Source organism: Elgaria multicarinata, chromosome 3, assembly GCF_023053635.1.
Source record: "Elgaria multicarinata webbii isolate HBS135686 ecotype San Diego chromosome 3, rElgMul1.1.pri, whole genome shotgun sequence".
In the NCBI taxonomy this organism is placed as follows: Eukaryota; Metazoa; Chordata; class Lepidosauria; order Squamata; family Anguidae; genus Elgaria; species Elgaria multicarinata.
The window spans coordinates 17,937,690-17,959,061 of NC_086173.1; the positions used below are offsets into that span (position 1 = coordinate 17,937,690).

Sequence of the window (21,372 nt, forward strand, 5' to 3'; positions counted from 1 at the left end):
TTCATTTCCTGCACGGTTTTGCTGAATCCAGTTACATGAAAGGCCCTCCCACACCACTCTGGTAATGTGTGAAATCACCAATATGGCGGAGGGGGAAACAAAAACGGCTCCCAAACACCCCACGGCTGCCTACCAGTTTTAGGTCACAGTGGTGATGAGGGAAAGCACACCCCTATGCATGTTTGCTCAAAAGTAATCCCCGTGGTGCCCAGTGGGGCTTTCTTTGCGGTAAGGATTAGAGCCTATGTTATGAAATTGAAAGCCCTCCTCAGAGTTTGAGAAACACTGCAGTAGCTGAAGGGAAACAATTGTTTTAGGGTTGGAGACCTACAAATGAAGCGGAGATCGGGGAGCGGCATGGATAGTGTTAGGAATGGATATGGAGGAATCAAGAAAGAGAGAGAAAGGATCGTGGTCACCACATGGAGGGTGCGTGATGCGACTGTGTTGAGACTACACCGGAAGAAAGAGCCAGATGGGATAAAATAAAATAAAAAAACTACCAAAGATTTACAGGCAGCACAAAAGAGGGGTAAGATCAGGATTATATATTTACCCACATCCAAACCAAGGGTACTTTTTCCCCCCTGCCAGGAAAAAAATAATCAGTGGTTTCGGAATTAGGAAACATACATTAGACTCTCAAACCGCTTACAAGCAGGGTGTATAATGGGAAATGTAGTCCAGCAGGGCAGAAGGACTACAATGTCCACGTGTACCCTTATAGCACGCACTTTCAAAACAAGAAGCCTTTTTCCACCTTCCCATCCCACTCTCTTTTAAAGCATTCAAATAACAGTAGAAGCAATCCTGAAAAGGTAATATTAAGGCCCAATCCTATGCATGATTAGACAGAAAAAGTCCCACAACTTCCAGCTGGCTGCGACATGCTGGGAGCTGCAGGACTTTTTTCTGTCTAAACATGCATAGGACTGGGCCTTTAAGTTATGAATGCATATAGATGTACTGAAAAAAATGGACGGGTCGCACTTTGGAAGTCTACTCACTCTGTGTTTAGGTCAACTCTATCATTTTCTTTCCAGAACTGACTTTTGGGAAATGGCAAGTGAGAACCTGTTGGGGCAGTTTAGTTTGCAGGAGAAGCCAGCCGTTCAAGGTGGTGGTTAGCTGGTATTTGGGACATCACCCATCCACCTTCCAACTAAAAAAAATTTTTCCCCCCACCCCAAAGGCACATTCGAATGCATGAACGTGCAGGTGACATTTTAAATTACAAAGGTGGACTTCCCACCTGGATCATGAGGCGGAGAAGCAAAACTGAGGATTGATGGGGCGATAGGAGTTGGAAGGGACCTCAAAAGTCATCTGGTCCACCCCTGCCAGGTCAGGAAGCCCTATAGAGGTTTACTCAGAGGTGATTCCAATAGAACTTACTCCAGAGGAGGCTGGTGGCTCGGATATTGGTGAGGCTCTGAATCCATTCTGGGTTTCACTTAGAACCAGCCAGAACTCCAACGGAGCTATTCAAGGTGGTTAGGGTTCAGCATCCTAGAAAGCTCCTTTAGAGTTCTGGCTGGATCCGACGGAAACCCGGAATGGATTCGCAGCCTCACCGAAAACAGAACCAACAACTTTTGCCACACTGGTACCCTCCAGATGTCTTGGTCTACAAACTCCCAACGTCCCCTGTCAGTATGGCCAACGGCTGTGATTGATATTAACAAGTGCTGACATCTTAGTATTATTATTATCATCATCCAGTGGAGGCTGGTGGCTCCAATTTCTAGGTTTTGGTCAGGACTCCAAAGGAGCTATCCAAAGTGCTGAGCACCTTGGACAGCTTCTTTAGAGTTCTGGCTGGTTCTGACTGAAACCCAGAATGGAGTCACAACCCCATCAAAATTGGGGCTACCAGCCTCCGCTGACCTACTCTCAGAAAAGCGTGCAATCAATGTTTGAACGGAAGGCAAGCGTGAAGGTGCAGAGAGGGTCACTGACAGAGGGTGCCTCTGCCTGATCTTTGGGAATCCTTCCTTCTCCCCACATCACAGCCTGCCCATTCAGTGCAGAGGGGGGCTGACCATTTGTGTAGCACTTTCAGGGGGCCTGAGGGCTTGCCATGGAGAGGAAGGGATGGGGAATTCTGCTTTCCCCAGCCAAGCTGCACCTGAAGCGGGATCCAATCCTTGAAGTATGGGGGTTGGGTGGGAACGAGGCCCACCTCAGAGAAGAAAAACTCATACATGCCAACTCTGGGTTTTAGGTATACCTGCTTATACCCTGTGTTATATTAGGATCGCTGAGAGAGCCGGACACCAAAAAATGGGGTTAGAAGCAAGGAGGAAAGATAAGGTCTGAGGAAAACTGTGGGAACTCGGACAAGCAGTTGGCCTGAAACTGGATATTTCAGAACTGGCCATGTCAGATATTAGATGTGATGCATTAGCCCATCTAGACAGTTTGTCTAGAGATAGCCTCCTTATTAAATTGCCTTTTGACAGGTAGCGAAGACAGTTTTATTTCAGCGTGCACTGAGCTGGATCCAGATTTAATTTCAAATTCAAAAAAAGGAAGGCAGTAGTTGAATGATCTGATATATATACCTAGTGCCCAAAGCACACAACTACAAGATATACATTCTGGGATGGGCAGTGATAATTAACCTTGTTTATTCACAGATATTACTGATGCATCCGCCTGCACGGTCATCAATGGCAAATGGCTGGTTGCCTAACAAAAATGTACATGAAAATTACTCCTGATACAATCATATCCACCTTTTTACAATAAATATTTTCTATTGCATGATATACATAAATCAAAACCACAGTCACAGTTTAGAGACACTATAAAGTGCTGGTGATGACATCGGTATAGTCACCTTGTAAACTATGTTTAAAATACGAGGTTATATTGATTGTTTTCTTGTTCTTATCAGCGATGTAAACTTTATTAACAGGCCTCCGGTTTGTTTGGCCTGTTTGCGTGGTCGCTTCTTCGGAAAAAAATGCAAGGATGAATTGGCTGAAACCTGTAGATTACTGTGGGGTAGACACCTCCAAAATGAAAAAACAGCTGATATGCCTTGAGCTTGGAGAAATGCGAATAGCAGCTGCTATTCATTTTCATGTACAGTTTTGTTAGGCAACCAACCGTTTGCCATTGATGACTGTGCAGGCGGATGCATCAGTTATATCTGTGAATAAACAAGGTTAATTATCACTGTCCATCCCTGAATGTATATCTTGTAGTTGTGTGCTTTGGGCACTCAGTATATATTGCATCTAGATTTAGTCATACTTAGAGGAGACCCATTGAAATCAATGCCTAACCAATCATCCCCTGTGGCAAAATTGCTGTAGCGGGCCTCCTGGAGTTTAGAACTAAGACTTTTTTGTTTATTAATGTGTATATTCCTCCACTTCCGAGTAGAAGCTGTACCAAAAAGATCTGGGAAGACTTGGGAAGCTATATAACAGATCTACAATCAAAATTTCCAAAGGCTTACCTCATTTTAATGGGGGATTTTAATGCTAGAATTGGTCCTTTTTTCATCTTGTTTATGGGGGACACATGATAATGAGAATTATGTTTTTAGCTATAACAGAAGTTCAAAAGATCCCAAAGTTAATTATGGTGGTATATGCATGACAGAAATGGTGGGCCGCCTCGCCCTCACAATTCTGAATGGAAACCATTTCTTTGACCACTGTGCAGAATACACTTTTGCCTCCGGACGTGGTAGTAGTGTTGTTGACTATGTGTTGCTTTCCTCTTGTTTATCAAGCATGATTAAGGAGTTTTCTGTTGGAAATAGGATTGAAAGTGATCATCTATCTCTCAATCTCACCCTATTATTATCTGTTTCTGTACACATTGCTTCCAATTACCAGTACAGAGATTCAGATCTAATTCTTAGGTACCAGAGAGTTTATTGGTCTGAAGTAATAAATATTAAAATCACTGGCCTCCTAAACTCTACATTGGGTGAAGAATTGAAAAACTCAATCATAGGGGCCACTGAAATTACATCTGTCTTAAACAATTACTCCGCATTGGTATCTATTCTGAAATCTGCCCTAAGCCGGAAACAACCTGCCCCGAGAAATGTCTTGAAGAAGAGCCCTCCCAAGTGGTTTGACAAGGAATGCCAAGTAGTAAAAAACATCTTAGAGATGTATACAATCAATACAGAAAGGAAAATCAGGCTGTTCTACCCCATCAATATTATCTGATTAAAAAATACTATAAGACACTGCTAGCTCAAAAGAAGAGGCAAGCAGTACAAATAGGGTGGAAGGCTCTGATAGATTCCTCATTAAATAACAAACCCAAATTATTTTGGACACTGGTCACTGATGCCTTGGGTGATGCTTCAGGCTCAATTACCTGTAATATTTCAGCTGACATTTGGGAGAGCCATTTCTCCAAAAATTTTATGGACTCTAGGGAGCAGTCAGTTGAAAAACTTTCTTCTCTGGAACCAAATTACCTACCAAAATGGGACCCAGTTTCCCCACTTGAAATAAAGACTTTAATTAAATGTCTTAAACCAGGAAAGGCCCCAGGATTAGATTTAATAACCTCTGAAATCCTGAAGGCCAAGCTAGATTGCTGGGCTCCCCTTCTAGCCAAGCTTTTTACACATATTAACAACTCTGGACAGCTCCCCTCAGAATGGCTGGAGGCTGTTGTGATACCAATATTTAAAAAAGGTGACAGGGAGGATCCATCCAATTATAGGCCTATTAATTTACTGTCAGTTGTGGGGAAGCTGTATGCCAGTTACTTAAATACAAGGCTCACCACTTGGATAGAAGAGGAAAATATCCTGGGAGAAGAACAAGCCGGTTTTAGGAAGGGCAGATCAACTCTTGACCATTGTTTAGTCCTAAACCATCTGGAAGAAAAATATATGAATTCTTATGGAAATGGTCTGTTTGTTGCTTATTTATAGATCTTAAATCTGCCTTTGATACAATATCAAGAGAAAGACTATTGACTAAGTTACAACATTCTAGCATAGACAAAAGATTGTTGCACCTTATTAAATGTTTATATCAACGCACCACGCTCCGAGTAAGGTGTGGGCTGGAGGGGAACCTGACAAAACCTATTTTAGCCAACAAGGGGGTCCGCCAGGGTTGTATATTAGCCCCTACATTGTTCAACCTCTATCTAAATGATTTGATGGGGAACTGCTTAGCATCTGACTTTCATACACCAAAACTGGCAGAGACCAAAGTCCCTCTATTGTTGTATGCAGACGATGCTGTCTTAATGGCATTGTCCAAAATAGGCCTTAAACGCTTACTTCGAGATTTTATGACTTACTGTAAGGATAATCTACTCACAGTTAACTTCAGTAAAACAAAAATTATGGTATTTTCCAGGCGTAGAACAACAAACAAGTGGTTAATAGAGGGACAGCACATAGAGCAAGTTAAGAACTATAAATATCTGGGTACTGTGTTTTCCTCCACACTTTCCTGGGCTACCCATAGGCAGTCTGCAGTTCAAGCTGCCCAGAATATCAGTAAGGCAGTTTTTCGGTTTTTTTATATCAAGAGGGGACAATTTATTCCTGCTGCCCTACAAGTATTGAAGGCTAAAATTCTGGCCCAGTTGCTGTACGCTATCCCAATATGGATCCAGGGATTTAATACAACTGCCGAGAGTGTTCTGTCAAACTTCTTGCACTCACTTTTTGGAATGCCGAGGTGTGTGCCATGTGCTGCATTGCGCCTGGAGGCTGGCCTAGCATCTATAGAAGGCAGGGCTTGGTCCCTTGCCTTTCGATATTGGCTAAAGGTTGTATATGCCAATTCATCCCAAAGCTATCTTTATCTTTTGCAAAGGGATGTTTTTACCAGTTCATGGTATAAAGGTTTTACTGTCAAATTGTGCATATTAGGTCTATCAATGGATTTTCTACATACACAAGATTACTCTATGGTAAAATCCATAGTAGAACGGATTAAAGATATAGATTTTCAATATGCTATGACAAAGGCACGCAGTTCCTGCTCTCCAATACACTCTGGTCTAATTTTTGAATTTCCCAGATATGCTAGATATCTGGACTATTTGACCATCCCCAAGTACCGACATGCTTTTACAAGGGCTAGATTTAACTGCCTTACTTCTGCAATCTTGGAAGGGCGTTATCAGGGCATCCCATATGAGGACCGCTTGTGTCCCTGTGGTGACAAAGCAGTTGAAACACTAGACCATGTTTTTTTTCCAATGTAGCTTCCACAGGGAGGAGAGAAATAGATTTCTTGGCCCTCTTATGAGAAAATGCCCTGGAAGGGCACCCAAACAGTATTTGGAATATTTTCTGGCAGGTACAAACAAGTTAACAACAGAGTTAGTGGCTAAGTTCCTCCTCTCCATACAAAGGAATCGCAAATTGATCTTATCTTAATTGTAACTTCTATCCCATGCTGCTGTTGCTTATCTTTTGTACAAGATAACCATGCTTATATATTTTAAATACGTGTATGTTTTAAATAACTCTTTTAGCCTGTTTGTATAATGAACTAATGACTGTGATTTTATGGTTTTAAATTAATGATTGTTGGTATAGTTGGTATAGTTTCTATTGGGTCTGTGACCACATAATAAAATGTATGTAACTCCGTGCTCAGGGTGAAAGAGATTTGACGCTCCTGCCCTCAGTGGTCAGAGGCCAGAATATTTCATAGGCTAGTGGTCTTCAACTGATCCAGACCCAGGATCCACCTCGGATTCCCAACCTGCAGCACGGGGCCCACTTTCCCAATTTTACTAACTATGCCTATATATTTTAAATATGTGTATGTTTTAAATAACTCTTTTAGCCTGTTGAACAAAAGACTGTGATTTTATGGTTTTAAATTAATGATTGTTGGTATTGCTTTTATTGGGTCTGTGACCGCATAATAAAAAATCTGAATCTGGATGCCTAACCAAAGTCCCATTGATTCCAATGGGTCAAGGATGACTACAGTTAGATTCAACCCATTTTATTTTACTTTTTAAACCATGCTGAGAGTTTACAATTCTTCACCAGAAAAAAAAAGTGCCCTGACAGATTAATTTTTGCCTTATTACGCGTCATGCTTGAAACGGCTTACAGCTTCAGAGGGAAAATGTTGAATGGTGAAAACAAGCTGAGCAGTTAGGTACAGAAGGGTTTGTGAAGATTATATGCAAGTTAGGGTTGGGATCAGTCCCACCCTGTTGATTCAGGCAGAATTAAGCTCCGTTGAGTGTAGCTTAGAAAAAAGGTGAGTAGGGGGAGACGCCACAGAGGCATGTTCAAAATAACGCATGTGGAGAATGTGGAGACATTTTTCTCCCATTCTTAAAATACTAGAACCCGAGGGGGAGGGTCATCCCATGAAGCCGACTGGTGGGAGATTCAGGACAGATAAAAGGAAGGACTTCTTTACACAGCTCATGGTTAAACTATGGAATTCACTGCCACAAGATGTAGTGACGGCCACCAATTTGGATGGCCTGAAAAGGGGATTAGATAAATTCATGGAGGATACTGTTATCAATGTCTACTCATTATGATTGCTATGTACTACCTCCAGGATCAAAGGCAGTACACCAGCTGATAGGAGACAGGAACGGAATGGTGCTTTTGCGCTCATGCACTACTTTTGGGTTTCCCACAGGCAGCTGATTGGCCACTGTGTGAACTGAATGGTGGACTAGATGGATCCTCGGTCTGATCCAGCAGGGCTCTCTTTATGTTCTTATGAATTCGATGGAGCTGAGCTCTCATTGATCAGACAGAGGTCCGGCACACTGTTTCTGAGAGGGGCCTGCCAATTGCTGCCAGGAACCTCCACCTACAGGGCAGGAAGCCAAGAGCCATCAGCAACTGGCATTCCAGAATCTATTCTCTCTGAACATGTCTGTTCCATTTAGCTGTCATAATTAATAGCCAACAATAATCTGAGCCTCCATTAATTTGTTTAATAATCCTTTTTTTAAAAATCAGCCACTGTTGGCTAAAATATGCTTGCCCTAGCACACACACAGACATAAATCTCAAGAAATATTCTTGATATGGACTTCTCCTATATAGGCAACTCACCCAATTTTTAATCTCTGGAGTATTTATTTGGAAAAACAACAACACTTTACTGTGTGAATGGATATTGTTTCATGAATTAGTCTCTAAGAAAAATAATGGGGCTGAGATTAAAAAGGGAGACAGTCTAAAGAAGCCTTTCCCCAACCTGGTGCCCTCCAGTTTATAACTCCCAGTAGCCCAACACACCTGGAGGGCACCAGGTTGGGAAAGACTAGTCTAAAATTAAGATTGGGCATCTATGAGATTGAGATTAAGGGACGACAGACAGGATAAAGGGAAAAGGGCTGTTCTTTCTTCCCCCAAATTTGAGGAATCCAGAAGCATATTACACTATGCGTTTAACGGTGGTTTCACAGCCACAACATCACCCCAAGGAATCATGGGAACCGTCGCTCTTTGAATGGGCTGGAGATGTCTCATCATTCTCAACAGCCATGTTTCTCTACAATCCCCAGAGATCCTGGCAACAAAGTTCAAAAACTTAAACTGCTTCAGGTTTCAAAGGCATATTCCAGCTGTTACAGCCACCCTTTGCCCCAAGTACCTCTCATCCCACAGGCAGCGGAACTCTGTCATCCGTTCATCCCAAACCAGGCCTGTCCCAACTGGCACTGTGCATTCCGTGGTGAGATCCTGATTGGAAGGAATAATATTGAACAGTGAAGTAAAATAAAAAAAAGTTTTCTAACCACAACCCTCTTCCTCTAGCTGCACCCACTGAGCATAACATTGTGCTTTTTATACTGTATTTTGTATTTGTGATTTTAACCTGTTGGTTGTTTTATTATGGTTTTAATTTTTGTGAACCGCCCAGAGAGCTTTGGCTATTGGGCGGTTTAAAAATGTCATTCCTCTGTTTTAAAGAGCCAGACATGAAATAATATTCTATATACCGTATTTCTTCGATTGTAAGACGCCATCGATGGTAAGACACACACTAATTTCAGTACCACCAACAGGAAAAAAACCCCTAAGACACACCTGCAATTCTAAGACGCACCCCGTTTTTAGAGATGTTTATATGGAGAAAAAAGTGTGTCTTAGAATCGAAGAAATAGGGTAAATCAGGGATGGCAAACTGTTCCAGCCCCAGGGATCAGACTACCTCCTGAGGGCCCAATGATGTCAGGAGAAGGGCGCCCTCCCTCTGCTGACCCCTCAGGGCTTGGGCAGAAGCAGGCAGGCTGGATGGGGGAACTCCTGAGGTCAGACGCTCCCCATCCTGGCCATATATATTAACAGCAAACGCATCCTACATTCTAAGAGAAAACTCAAGTCCTGATCCTTAGGCAGCCCAACCAGGAACATCCAAGCATGAAAGGAAGGTCTTGGTTGGCTTGGGGGACTCCAACGTTTGCAGGAGTACTTTTTTTTTTTAAGAGGGGGGAAAAAAAACTCAAGTGGACGGAGTGAAGCCAAGAACAGTCGACTGAAAACTGAGTGTGCTCAGTGGCTACAGAATGCTGATCAACTATTTGGGGGGGGGGGGAGGAGGAGAGAAAATTAGGGGGAGAAGAAATGGAATGGCATATCCTGGAAAAGAACATACTTGGATGGCTGGAATCCTGAACAGGAACATTTCACGCTGCAACATTTTGTTGCCGGTCCCATTAAAGGAAGTTACTTCTGTCCAACCTACCAATCGCTGCAGGCTTGAGAGCAGCTCCTCCGCATCTTTGTTCAACCGCTTGGCCCGTCCTTTCCGCTTGGCTTCTGGGAGCCCCCCTTTTCTGTTACCTTTTCTCTGGAGAAATCAAGAGACAGTGCAAGGTGTCCAGCTGATACACAACCACCCACAGCAAGTCTCTCCCCTCCTGCATGAGCAAACCTCTTCCTTCAGCAAGCCTCTTCTCTCATGCATGAGGCAGGAAGAGAATGGTTGTTTTTCTCACCCAACTCTCACTCACCACTGACTGACCACTACCTCCAACACAATAACAGGTTACTTTACCGATGGTGCCCAAGTCTCCAGAGGGGGCACAGGTGGGGGTTCCAACACCGAGGCATCTCCCAAATCGGAAGCCATTACAGGGGCAACAGATGCCCCCTACTCCAGTCCTGTGGAAGAGAAGGCCAGAACACATCTCATGTCACCCAGATGCTCAGCCACTCATTCCAGGCCTCATCCCAATCCAAATACCAGATTCCCCTCAAACCAGCTTTTTGTTGTTGTTTATTTGTTCAGTCGCTTCTGACTCTTCGTGACTTCATGGACCAGCCCACGCCAGAGCTTTCTGTTGGCCGTTGCCACCCCTAGCTCCTGCAAAGTCAAGTCTGCCACCTCCAGAATATCATCCATCCATCTTGCCCTTGGTCGGCCCCTCTTCCTTTTGCCTTCCACTTTCCCTAGCATCAGCTTCTTCTCCAGGGTCTCCTGTCTTCTCATTATGTGGCCAAAGTACTTCAGTTTTGCCTTTAATACCATTCCCTCAAGTGAGCAGTCTGGCTTTATTTCCTGGAGTATGGACTGGTTTGATCTTCTTGCAGTCCAAGGCACTCTCAGAACTTTCCTCCAACACCACAGTTCAAAAGCATCTATCTTCCTTCGCTCAGCTTTCCTTATGGTCCAGCTCTCGCAGCCATAGGTTACTACGGGGAATACCATTGCTTTAACTGTGCGGACCTTTGTTGTCAGTGTGGTGTCTCTGCTCTTAACTATTTTATCAAGATTTGTCATTGCTCTCCTCCCAAGAAGTAAACGTCTTCTGATTTCCTGGCTGCAGTCAGCGACTGCAGTAATCTTTGCGCCCAGAAATACAAAGTCTGTCACTGCCTCCACGTTTTCTCTCGTGTGGGGAAAGTACTTAGGGACATCTCCTCATCTCCGAGAAATAACCGCCCCCCACAAACACACCAATTGTAGGATCATTATGGAACCAGTGTCCCCCGGGGAGGAAAAAACCCTTCTGCCAAGGAATTAGCCTGACTGTTCCTATTTAATGGAACCTCTTTAATGCAACCTTACTAAGATAAGTGACAGGATAGAGAATGCCTCTAAGGTAATAAAGGAAATAATGTAAATGGGCTCAGTGAACAGACACACACATACAGAGAAAACAGGATGTTAACTAGGAAGGACACACACAAGAAAAATAAATGAAAAAAAGGAAGAGCACGAGCTGTCAGTTAGTAAGACGAAGTACAATTCATGAAGACAGACTTGAGAGCAGATCCATGATTTCTCATCATCTTAAAATATATACTCTGTATAAACGAGACACACACACCCATGGGGCTCTCAAAGAAGCTTAAGCTCTCAAAGAATCATGAGCACACATTCCACCGAGACTGGGGAACCTCTTTCAGCCCAAGGGTGGATGGGGTGGTGGATGGGGCCCAAAATTTAGCTTAACGCTCTGACTGCTAGCAACTAAGCCTCAGGAGAGAGGCAACGCAGATTTTTAGAGTGGGAAAAATATCACACCTCGAAAATTCTGAACAGGAAGGTCTTCACGAGCCTTGCGAAAGTCAGAAAAGGGTAATCTAGGCAAGCCTCCCTTGGGAGGGAATTCCAGAGATGGGGAGCCGCAACAGATAAGGCCCTACACAAGTAGCATGTCGGAGAGAATGCTAGACTGAGGCCTTAGCTAGACCAAAGGATTATCCCAGGCAAATGGAGGGGTCATCCCTGCCTGGGCCTGGGATCCTCTGTGTGTCATTTGGATGCACAGGGTTGATCCTGGGACAATCCCGGGATATAGGCCTGGTCTAGCCATGGCCTAAGATCACTCCTGAATACATGCTAGTCTTCTGTGTATATGTTTTTTTGGTATAAAGCTGCATTTAATTTTAATGCATTTTAATTTTTGTGAACTGCCCAGAGAGCTCCAGCTATTGGGCGGTATAGAAATGTAATAAATAAATAAATAAAAATAAATTTAATTGCTTGGTGCAATTCAGAAACCGTTTTAGGCTGCAATCCTGCACACACTTACCTGGATGCAAGCTCCACTGAAAACAATAAGGTTTACTTCTCAGTAAACATGTACAGGATTGCACTGTAAATTACTCATTTGTTATTTTGAGCAATTAGGACTGAATGTGCCTCTGTTAATGAAGGCACACTATACAGCACCTCCTCTGAATATACACTTATCATCTGAAGCCCTCCTCCAAGGCAGGCTTGGAAGGTGGCAACAAGGGAGAGGGCCTTCTCATGTGTGGCCCCTAACATTTTTTATTTATTTATTTATTTATTTATTATATTTCCATACTACCCCATAGCCAAAGCTCTCTGAGCGGTTCACAAAAACTAAAACCTCAAGGTACAGCGTAAAACAATGTAAAACATAAAAATAAATAAAACTACAGCATAAAAATACAACCTGAATAAAACCTAGCTGCGATACTCCAAATTATGGAACAATCTCCCCAATGAGGTCTGCCTGGCACCAATACTGTCATCTTTTTGGTGCCAAGTTAAGATTTTCCTCTACTCTCAGGCATTTGACAGCATATGATAAGGTTTTTAATTGGTCCTAGGATTTCTTATTGTTGATTGTTAAAATTGTGCATGTGTGTGTTGTCTGTTTAGATGTTTGCATGTAAATGGTTTTTAACATTTGTATGATAGTGTTTTTAATCTTTGCAAATCACTAAAAGAGCTTTGGCTACTGGACAGTATAGAAATAAAATGAATGAATAAAGAAAGAAATGAAGACCTTAAGACCCAAGTTCAGATGTTTTGGTTAAAATGCAAAAGAGCACTATACCTAAACATAGAATCATAGAATAGCAAAGTTGGAAGGGGCCTATAAGGCCATAGAGTCCAACCCCCTGCTCAATGCAGGAATCCACCCTAAAGCATCCCTGACAGATGGTTGTCCAGCTGCCTCTTGAATGTCTCTAGTGTGGGAGAGCCCACAACCTCTCTAGGTAACTGATTCCATTGTCGTACTGCTCTAACAGTTAGGAAGTTTTTCCTGATGTCCAGCCAGAATCTGGCTTCCTTTAACTTGAGCCCGTTATTCCGTGTCCTGCACTCTGGGAGGATCGAGAAGAGATCCTGGTCCTCCTCTGTGTGACAACCTTTTAAGTATTTGAAGAGTGCTATCATGTCTCCCCTCAATCTTCTCTTCTCCAGGCTAAATATGCCCAGTTCTTTCAGTCTCTCTTCATAGGGCTTTGTTTCCAGACCCCTGATCATCCTGGTTGCCCTCCTCTGAACACGCTCCAGCTTGTCTGCGTCCTTCTTGAAGTGTGGAGCCCAGAATTGGACACAATACTCTAGATGAGGCCTAACCTGGGCTGAATAGAGAGGAACCAGTACCTCACACGATTTGGAAGCTATACTTCTATTAATGCACCCCAAAATAGCACCACGTTTATGGGAAATGACGAGTTTGGAGGACTAAAAAATATACTCCAGGTAGAACAGATCTATTCAGAACCGGCACAAGATTAACTAGAAGACTGAAATAAAATTGGATAGCCGTAAATTGCTTTAAAAATCTCAAAAGAAGCAGATTTGATTGTCTGTCGCAGAAGCATGCCAACAGCAGGAGGGAGGGTCAAACGGGCACGTGTGGAACCTGCCATAACCACTTGACCTGGTAAAGTGATGCTCTTCCTCGTATTGCCAGCCTACTCTGGCTTACCCTTTCTTTGAAAGCCAAAAGCATTTTCTTCTCTGTCGGCTCGCTTCGCTTCTTCTCATCCGTTCATCTCAGCCTTTCTCCAATCAGAAAACTCAAACTGCAACCCTATTCACACTTACCCGAGATTCATGCACAGGATCACGCTGTCAGAATCTGAGCTTCTTATGTGGCAGTGCATAACTCTTTTAGGGGCATCCCCCCCCACCCCCATTGATCATCAAGTCATTCCAATAAGGGGGAAAATGTGGTTTGCAAAAACCTGAAGCTGTGACAAAGACCGCAGCCACCTCCCATCCAGACAAGGGGTGCAACGTCCCAAAGCCGCTTCATTGCCAGGGTCACAATACTATCCTCACCCCAGATATGCATTTCATGACCCCACTGCACCCCTAAGAAGGAACCCAACCCAGAAACAAGCGACAGCGAATTAAAACCCAGCAGGACATCACCTACTCACCTCCCTGAGACCAGCTGGGGTGATCTGCCAAAGGAGAGCGGGAGGAACTCAGAGGACCGCAAGGGACTGGAGGCTGCAATGACGGACAAACAGCAAAGGGAGGGGCAGCCAACAGCCCCCTTCCTTCCCTCCCCACCTTCTCCAGCCCATCACAGGGGTGTGTCACCTGCAGCTCCTGTTCACCCAGCCACGCCCCTCCCCGTTTCAGACACTTGGTTTCTCCCAGGGCGCTGCCTTATGCTGTCACCCGGCGCCGCCCTCGTTCGGAGAGGGAAACCATTCGCCGCCCGCGAAACTGGGCGAGACCATTTCATTCGGAGGGGGGAGGCGGCGGGCGCTAAAAAAAAATTGGGCGGGACCGTTAAGGAGACAGACAGAAAGCGGTATCTAGACGAGACCATTTGTACCTTGGGCGCGGGGGGCGGGGGGAGGGAAGGAATACACTTTAAGGAAGGGAGCTGAGCAGCCCGTTCAGTTCTGTTCACAGTTCTGTTTTTCTCTGTTTCTCCAAACGTGTGTTGCTTTCTTCCCTAGGGTGGACAATAATTTATAATTTAATTGCTAAAATATGCCAAAATTGTAATAAGAGGTTCCGACTTGTTTCAGCTTAGCTGGCAAATTGCTGCCCATGCGCAAACATTTAGGTTGCTTCTGAACTAAACTCAGGTTACGACTTTGGGGAATCGCCACGAGAAGCGAGAAGCGCAGAGTCATAAATAGAGTAGGATTGATTAGATTTTATGATGCAGTAATATCTGGGCGGATCCCAGGTTAAATTACCCTTCAACATGGGGATTCCATTTAGCTCCTTTGGCTAATAGCATCTCTGCAGATATCTTCTCCGTGGACCTGTCTAATCTAAAAGTCATTGGCAAGTGATCTTTGCCACATCATTTTGTGGTGAATTCCATAACTTATGGTGCAATCCTATGCATATTTAAATAGAAAAAAAGTTCTACAGCTCTCAGCATTCCGCAGCCATGGTTGGACTTTTTTTCTGTCTAAACATGCATGGGATTGTGCCCTTAATTTGCATTTATTCATTATTTACATAATGTTTTCAGTGTGCATGGCACTTGACTTTCCCTGGCTTGTCAGTTCCAAGACTACTGCCAATCATTGGGTGAGCCAGTTGTAGTATTATGAAAGGAGAGAGAAAAATCCTGAACCTCACACAGTTTATCTTTTTTTTTTACCTCTCATGTCTGTTTTCAAATAATGCCTCTGAGCATATGCAGAGTACATTAATCAGGATGATCAGGGGTCTGGAAACAAAGCCCTATGAAGAGAGACTGAAAGAACTGGGCATGTTTAGCCTGGAGAAGAGAAGATTGAGGGGAGACATGATAGCACTCTTCAAATACTTAAAAGGTTGTCACACAGAGGAGGGCCAGGATCTCTTCTCGATCCTCCCAGAGTGCAGGACACGGAATAACGGGCTCAAGTTAAAGGAAGCCAGATTCCAGCTGGACATCAGGAAAAACTTCCTGACTGTTAGAGCAGTACGACAATGGAATCAGTTACCTAGGGAGGTTATGGGCTCTCCCATTTCAATTTTCTGCCTCAGGCACCAAACATACCTTGGCCCAGCTTCCTGTGACAAACAGGGCATCTCCGTAGCAAGCTAATGCCGAGGCAATAGTCACTATAGACTATTCCACTATAGACAATGGAACCAGTTACCTAGGGAAGTTGTGGGCTCTCCCACACTAGAGGCCTTCAAGAGACAGCTGGACAACCATCTGTCAGGGATGCTTTAGGGTGGATTCCTGCATTGAGCAGGAGGTTGGACTCGATGGCCTTGTAGGCCCCTTCCAACTCCGCTATTCTATGATTCTATGATTTCCCCCCTTAGTAGTTACAGACAATCCCTTACACAGGTATAATTAGAGCATAGCTACCCAAAAGATAGATCTACAGATATTTTGGATTTCAACTTTCAGCATTCCTGACTATTGGCCATGCCGGCAAGGGCTTCTGGGAATTGAAATCGCAAACATCTGGAGATCTACCTTATGCCCTCCCAGGAATTAGAGGTTTTGTATCTAATCCCCAGAACTGAGCACCATTGAACGCCTTGCCGAAAGATAACCATATTTATCTGTTGCACCAAGAGCTTCGGCTATTGGGCGGTATAGAAATGAAATGAAATAAATAAAGAATAGTGAAGACTTGTGGCACCTTTTTGTTGTTGTTGTTTCGTTCAGTCGTTTCCGACTCTTCGTGACTTCATGGACCAGCCCACGCCAGAGCTTTCTGTCGGCTGTCGCCACCCCCAGCTTCCCCAAGGTCAAGTCTGTCACCTCCAGAATATCATCCATCCATCTTGCCCTTGGTCGGCCCCTCTTCCTTTTGCCTTCCACTTTCCCTAGCATCAGCCTCTTCTCCAGGGTATCCTGTCTTCTCATTATGTGGCCAAAGTACTTCAGTTTTGCCTTTAATACCATTCCCTCAAGTGAGCAGTCTGGCTTTATTTCCTGGAGTATGGACTGGTTTGATCTTCTCGCAGTCCACGGCACTCTCAGAATTTTCCTCCAACACCACAGTTCAAAAGCATCTATCTTCCTTCGCTCAGCCTTCCTTATGGTCCAGCTCTCGCAGCCATAGGTTACTACGGGGAATACCATTGCTTTAACTATGCGGACCTTTGTTGTCAGTGTGGTGTCTCTGCTCTTAACTATTTTATCAAGGTTTGTCATTGCTCTCCTCCCAAGAAGTAAACGTCTTCTGATTACCTGGCTGCAGTCAGCGTCTGCAGTAATCTTTGCGCCCAGAAATACAAAGTCTGTCACTGCCTCCACGTTTTCTCCCTCTATTTGCCAGTTATCAATCAAGCTGGTTGCCATAATCTTGGTTTTTTTGAGGTTTAACTGTAACCTGGCTTTTGCACTTTCTTCTTTCACCTTTGTCATAAGGCTCCTCAGCTTCTCCTCGCTTTCAGCCATCAAAGTGGTGTCATCTGCATATCTGAGGTTGTTAATGTTTCTTCCTGCAATTTTAACTCCAGCCTTGGATTCGTCAAGCCCAGCACGTAGCATGGTGTGTTCTGCATACAAGTTGAATAGGTAAGGTGAGAGTATACAACCCTGCCGTACTCCTTTCCCAATCTTAAACCAGTCCGTAGCTCCGTGGTCTGTTCTTACCGTTGCTACTTGTTCGTTATACAGATTCCTCAGGAGGCAGACAAGATGACTTGGTATCCCCATACCACCAAGAACTTGCCACAGTTTGTTATGATCCACACAGTCAAAGGCTTTAGAATAGTCGATCAAACAGAAATAGATGTTTTTTCTGGAACTCCCTGGCTTTCTCCATTATCCAGCGGATATTGGCAATTTGGTCTCTAGTTCCTCTGCCTTTTCTAAACCCAGCTTGTACATCTGGCAATTCTCGCTCCATGAATTGCTGGAGTCTACCTTGCAGGATCTTGAGCATTACCTTGCTGGCATGTGAAATAAGTGCCACAGTCCGATAGTTTGAACATTCTTTAGTGTTTCCCTTTTTTGGTATGGGGATATAAGTTGATTTTTTCCAGTCTGATGGCCATTCTTGTGTTTTCCAGATTTGCTGGCATATGGCATGCATCACCTTGACAGCATCATCTTGCAATATTTTAAACAGTTCAGCTGGGATGCCGTCGTCTCCTGCTGCCTTGTTATTAGCAATGCTTCTTAAGGCCCATTCGACCTCACTCTTCAGGATGTCTGGCTCTAACTCACTGACTGGCTCTAACTCACTCACTGGCTCTAACTCACTATCTGAGCTATCCCCGATATTATTATCCTTCCTATACAGATCTTCCGTATATTCTTGCCACCTTTTCTTGATCTCTTCTGTTTCTGTTAGGTCCTTGCCATCTTTGTTTTTGATCATACCCATTTTTGCCTGGAATTTACCTCCGATGTTTCTAATTTTCTGGAAGAGGTCTCTTGTCCTTCCTATTCTATTGTCTTCTTCCACTTCCGCACATTGCTTGTTTAAAAACAATTCCTTATCTCTTCTGGCTAACCTCTGGAATTTTGCATTTAATTGGGCATATCTCCCCCTATCACTGTTGCCTTTTGCTTTCCTTCTTTCTTGGGCTACTTCCAGTGTCTCAGCAGACAGCCATCTTGCCTTCTTGGTTTTCTTTTTCTTTGGGATGTTTTTTGTTGCCACCTCTTGGACAATGTTGCGAACTTCTGTCCATAGTTCTTCCGGGACCCTATCTACTAAATCTAGTCCCTTAAATCTGTTCTTCACTTCCACTAAATATTCATTAGGAATATTAGTGAGCTCATATCTAACTGATCTGTGGGTCTTCCGTATTCTCTTTAGTTTGATTCTAAATTGTGCAATAAGAAGTTCGTGATCTGAACTACAGTCAGCTCCAGGTCTTGTTTTTACCGTCTGTATAGATGTCCGCCACCTTTGGCTGCAAAGGATGTAGTCAATCTGATTTCGGTGTCGGCCATCTGGTGAAGTCCATGTATAAAGCCGTCTTTTCGGTTGTTGGAAGAGAGTGTTTGTTATGCACAGTGAGTTGTCCTGGCAGAATTCTATCAGCCTATGTCCCGCTTCATTTTGTTCTCCTAGACCATGCTTACCTGTAATTCCAGATGTCATTTGACTGCCCACCTTAGCGTTCCAGTCTCCTGTAACGAAAATAACATCTCTTTTTGGTGTATTATCCAGTAGGTGCTGCAGATCCTCATAGAACTGATCTACTTCTGCTTTTTCAGCATCTGTGGTTGGGGCATATATTTGGATCACTGTGATGTTAAATGGCTTACCCTGAATTCGAATTGAGATCATTCTATCGTTTTTTGGATTGTATCCAAGCACTGCTTTAGCCACTTTATTATTAATTATGAAGGCTACTCCGTTTCTTCTGTGATCCTCTTGTCCACAGTAGTAGATCTGGTGCTGATCTGATGTGAAGTGGCCCATTCCGGTCCATTTCAGTTCGCTGACACCCAATATATCTATATTTAATCTTGACATCTCGCCAATAACCACGTCCACTTTGCCCTGGCTCATAGATCTTACATTCCAGGTTCCTATGGTGTGTTGACCTTTAGAACATCGGATTCGTCGTTCACCACCAGCACCATCGGCTGCTAGCCGTCCTTTCGGCTTTGAGCTAGCTGCGTCATCACGTCTGGGGCTAGTTGAACTTATCCTCTGTTCCTCCCCAGTAGCATTTTGACCATCTTCCGACCTGGGGGTCCCATCTTCCGATGGTATACCGACATATCTCTGGTTGTACTGATCCATTTAGTTTTCATGGCAAGAGTACTGGGGTGGGTTGCCATTACCTTCCCCAGGGATCGTATTTAGCCTGACCTCTCTGCCATGACCTTCCCGTCTTGGGTGTCCCTTCACGGTTTAGCTCATGGCATCCTTGAGGTGCTCAAGCTCCAGCACCACGACAAGGTAACAATCTCCTTACAGACAGACAAATTTATTACTGCTATAAGCTTTGATGGACTAGAATTGGATAAGGTGGACTCCAGATCAATAAAGCTTAGCCCTTGAGGTGCCACACAATTCTGCGTTGTTGCTATTGCACATGTGCTGATCCCTCATCTTCAGCTCCACAATCTGCAACATGGGGGTAATAATATTGACCTACCTTACAGGGTTGTTGTAAGCGTGCTTATTTCAAAGGCAAGATAAGGGAAAGTGGAGCGACCACTACATTCCTTCCCAGCACGGAGCTGCAATTTGAAAAGGGATAGCAGTAGTTCTATCCTTTGTAAAGCATCTGCAACCACTACAGAACTGAAATATTTTATTGCTGAAGTTACTGTGGGAGTAAAATATTTGCATTTGGAAAGGTGTTGGTGTGAACATCGAGCGTAGGCAAAGCTGACACAGACCACGACACGTAGCCGCCGTGTGTCATATAGTGTAGGGAGGTGGCAAGAGTGGCCCTAGAACTGTGATAGTTGAATGCCACGCAGGTCTCACATATTTTAAAAATAATGCAGGGCTTGTGAATTGGGAGGGAGCTGCAGCTGAAAAATGACAGAGGCAGTCTCTATGTTACAATCTTCCATCAGATCAGAAATGGACAGTGATTTATATTTTTAATGTACATTTATGTGTTCTTCTCTGTCACTCTAACACCTATGAGAGGTAGCAGTAGTTTCTTAGAAATGCAACCTTATGTATGTTTATGCAGAAAGAAGTCCTACAACTCCTAGCATGCCCCTGGCAGCCTTGCTGGCTGTTGCATGCTGGAATTGTAGGACTTTTGTCTGTCTCATTCCCCCAACAACTCTATGTGAAGTGGGTTTCTGTTCCCATTTTGCAGCTGAGGAAAACTGAGGCCAACAGTTTACCATAGCTGAATACAGCACCAAGGCTAATATTCTACCCCTCTGAATCATGGAGGTTCCATTTCCAGGAAAAGTTAGCAGTGACTAATTAAAGAAAGAAATGGAACAAGTTAGTCACATCAGATTTTAGGTGGGGTGCGGCCATAAGTATGAGAGTCCACCCAAAAAACAAAAACAAAACCCATCCCTCCCTCCACCTCTTTCCTTTTTTATGGTCACACCTGTTATTATCATGAGCTTACTGTAATATTTTAAATGCTATTTTAATCATCCCAATGGGGGCATTTTCAGGAGGTCAACAGAAGTTGCCATCCCTTTTTCATCTCACTCGGATATGGTGTTGTTGTGATCATTGTTCATTTTTGTCATGACTGTAGCAAATGATGAGCTGGGCCAGGAGATTAGCTAACCATTGAAGAGTTTGGTGAGGAGCTTCCTTATGTTAGATGGATTTTTAAGATGTGTTGTTGCATTTATTATTACAATACTATTATTGTTATCATCATCATCATCGATTTGGAAGGGGCCATTGAGTCTAACTCCTCCTCAGTGCAGGAATCCACCTTAAAGCATCTCTGACCCATCACTCCCTAGGCAATTGATTCCATTGTCTGACTGCTCTGATCTTTAGGAAGATTTTTCCTGATGTTTAATGCAAATCTGCCTTCCTGTAACCTAAACCCATTCATGTCCTACAGTCTTGGATGATAGAGAATGGGATCCTGCCTTCTTCTGTGTAACAACCCTTAGGTAGTGGGAAAGTATTACCACACTCCTCGTCAGATTTCTCTTCTCAAGGTGAAACATACTCAGTGCCTTCAATATTTCCTTGCAGGACTTAATTTCTTGTCTGATCATCTTTGTTGTCCTTCTCTGAACTTGATCCAGTTTCTGTCTGAATCCTTCTTAAAGTGTGATGTCCAGAGCTGGACACAGTATTTG

At 43.8% G+C, this 21,372-nt stretch overlaps 1 protein-coding gene across 4 annotated transcripts in view; it reads right to left on the reverse strand.

Moving 5' to 3' along the window:
• HDAC6 (histone deacetylase 6) overlaps window positions 1-14,357 on the reverse strand; it is a 50,286-nt gene extending 35,929 nt beyond the window's left edge. For 2 of the 4 annotated variants that reach the window (XM_063119460.1, XM_063119458.1), the window contains exons 1-4: window positions 14,108-14,259; window positions 10,005-10,111; window positions 9,693-9,797; window positions 8,598-8,686 (exon numbers count right to left, since the gene is read on the reverse strand). In XM_063119460.1, coding sequence (XP_062975530.1) covers window positions 8,598-8,686; window positions 9,693-9,797; window positions 10,005-10,079 — 269 coding nt within the window. In that variant the 5' untranslated portion in view covers window positions 10,080-10,111; window positions 14,108-14,259. The other 2 variants (XM_063119459.1, XM_063119461.1) reach the window with 2 other exon arrangements.
• Between the last annotated feature and the right edge of the window lie 7,015 nt (window positions 14,358-21,372).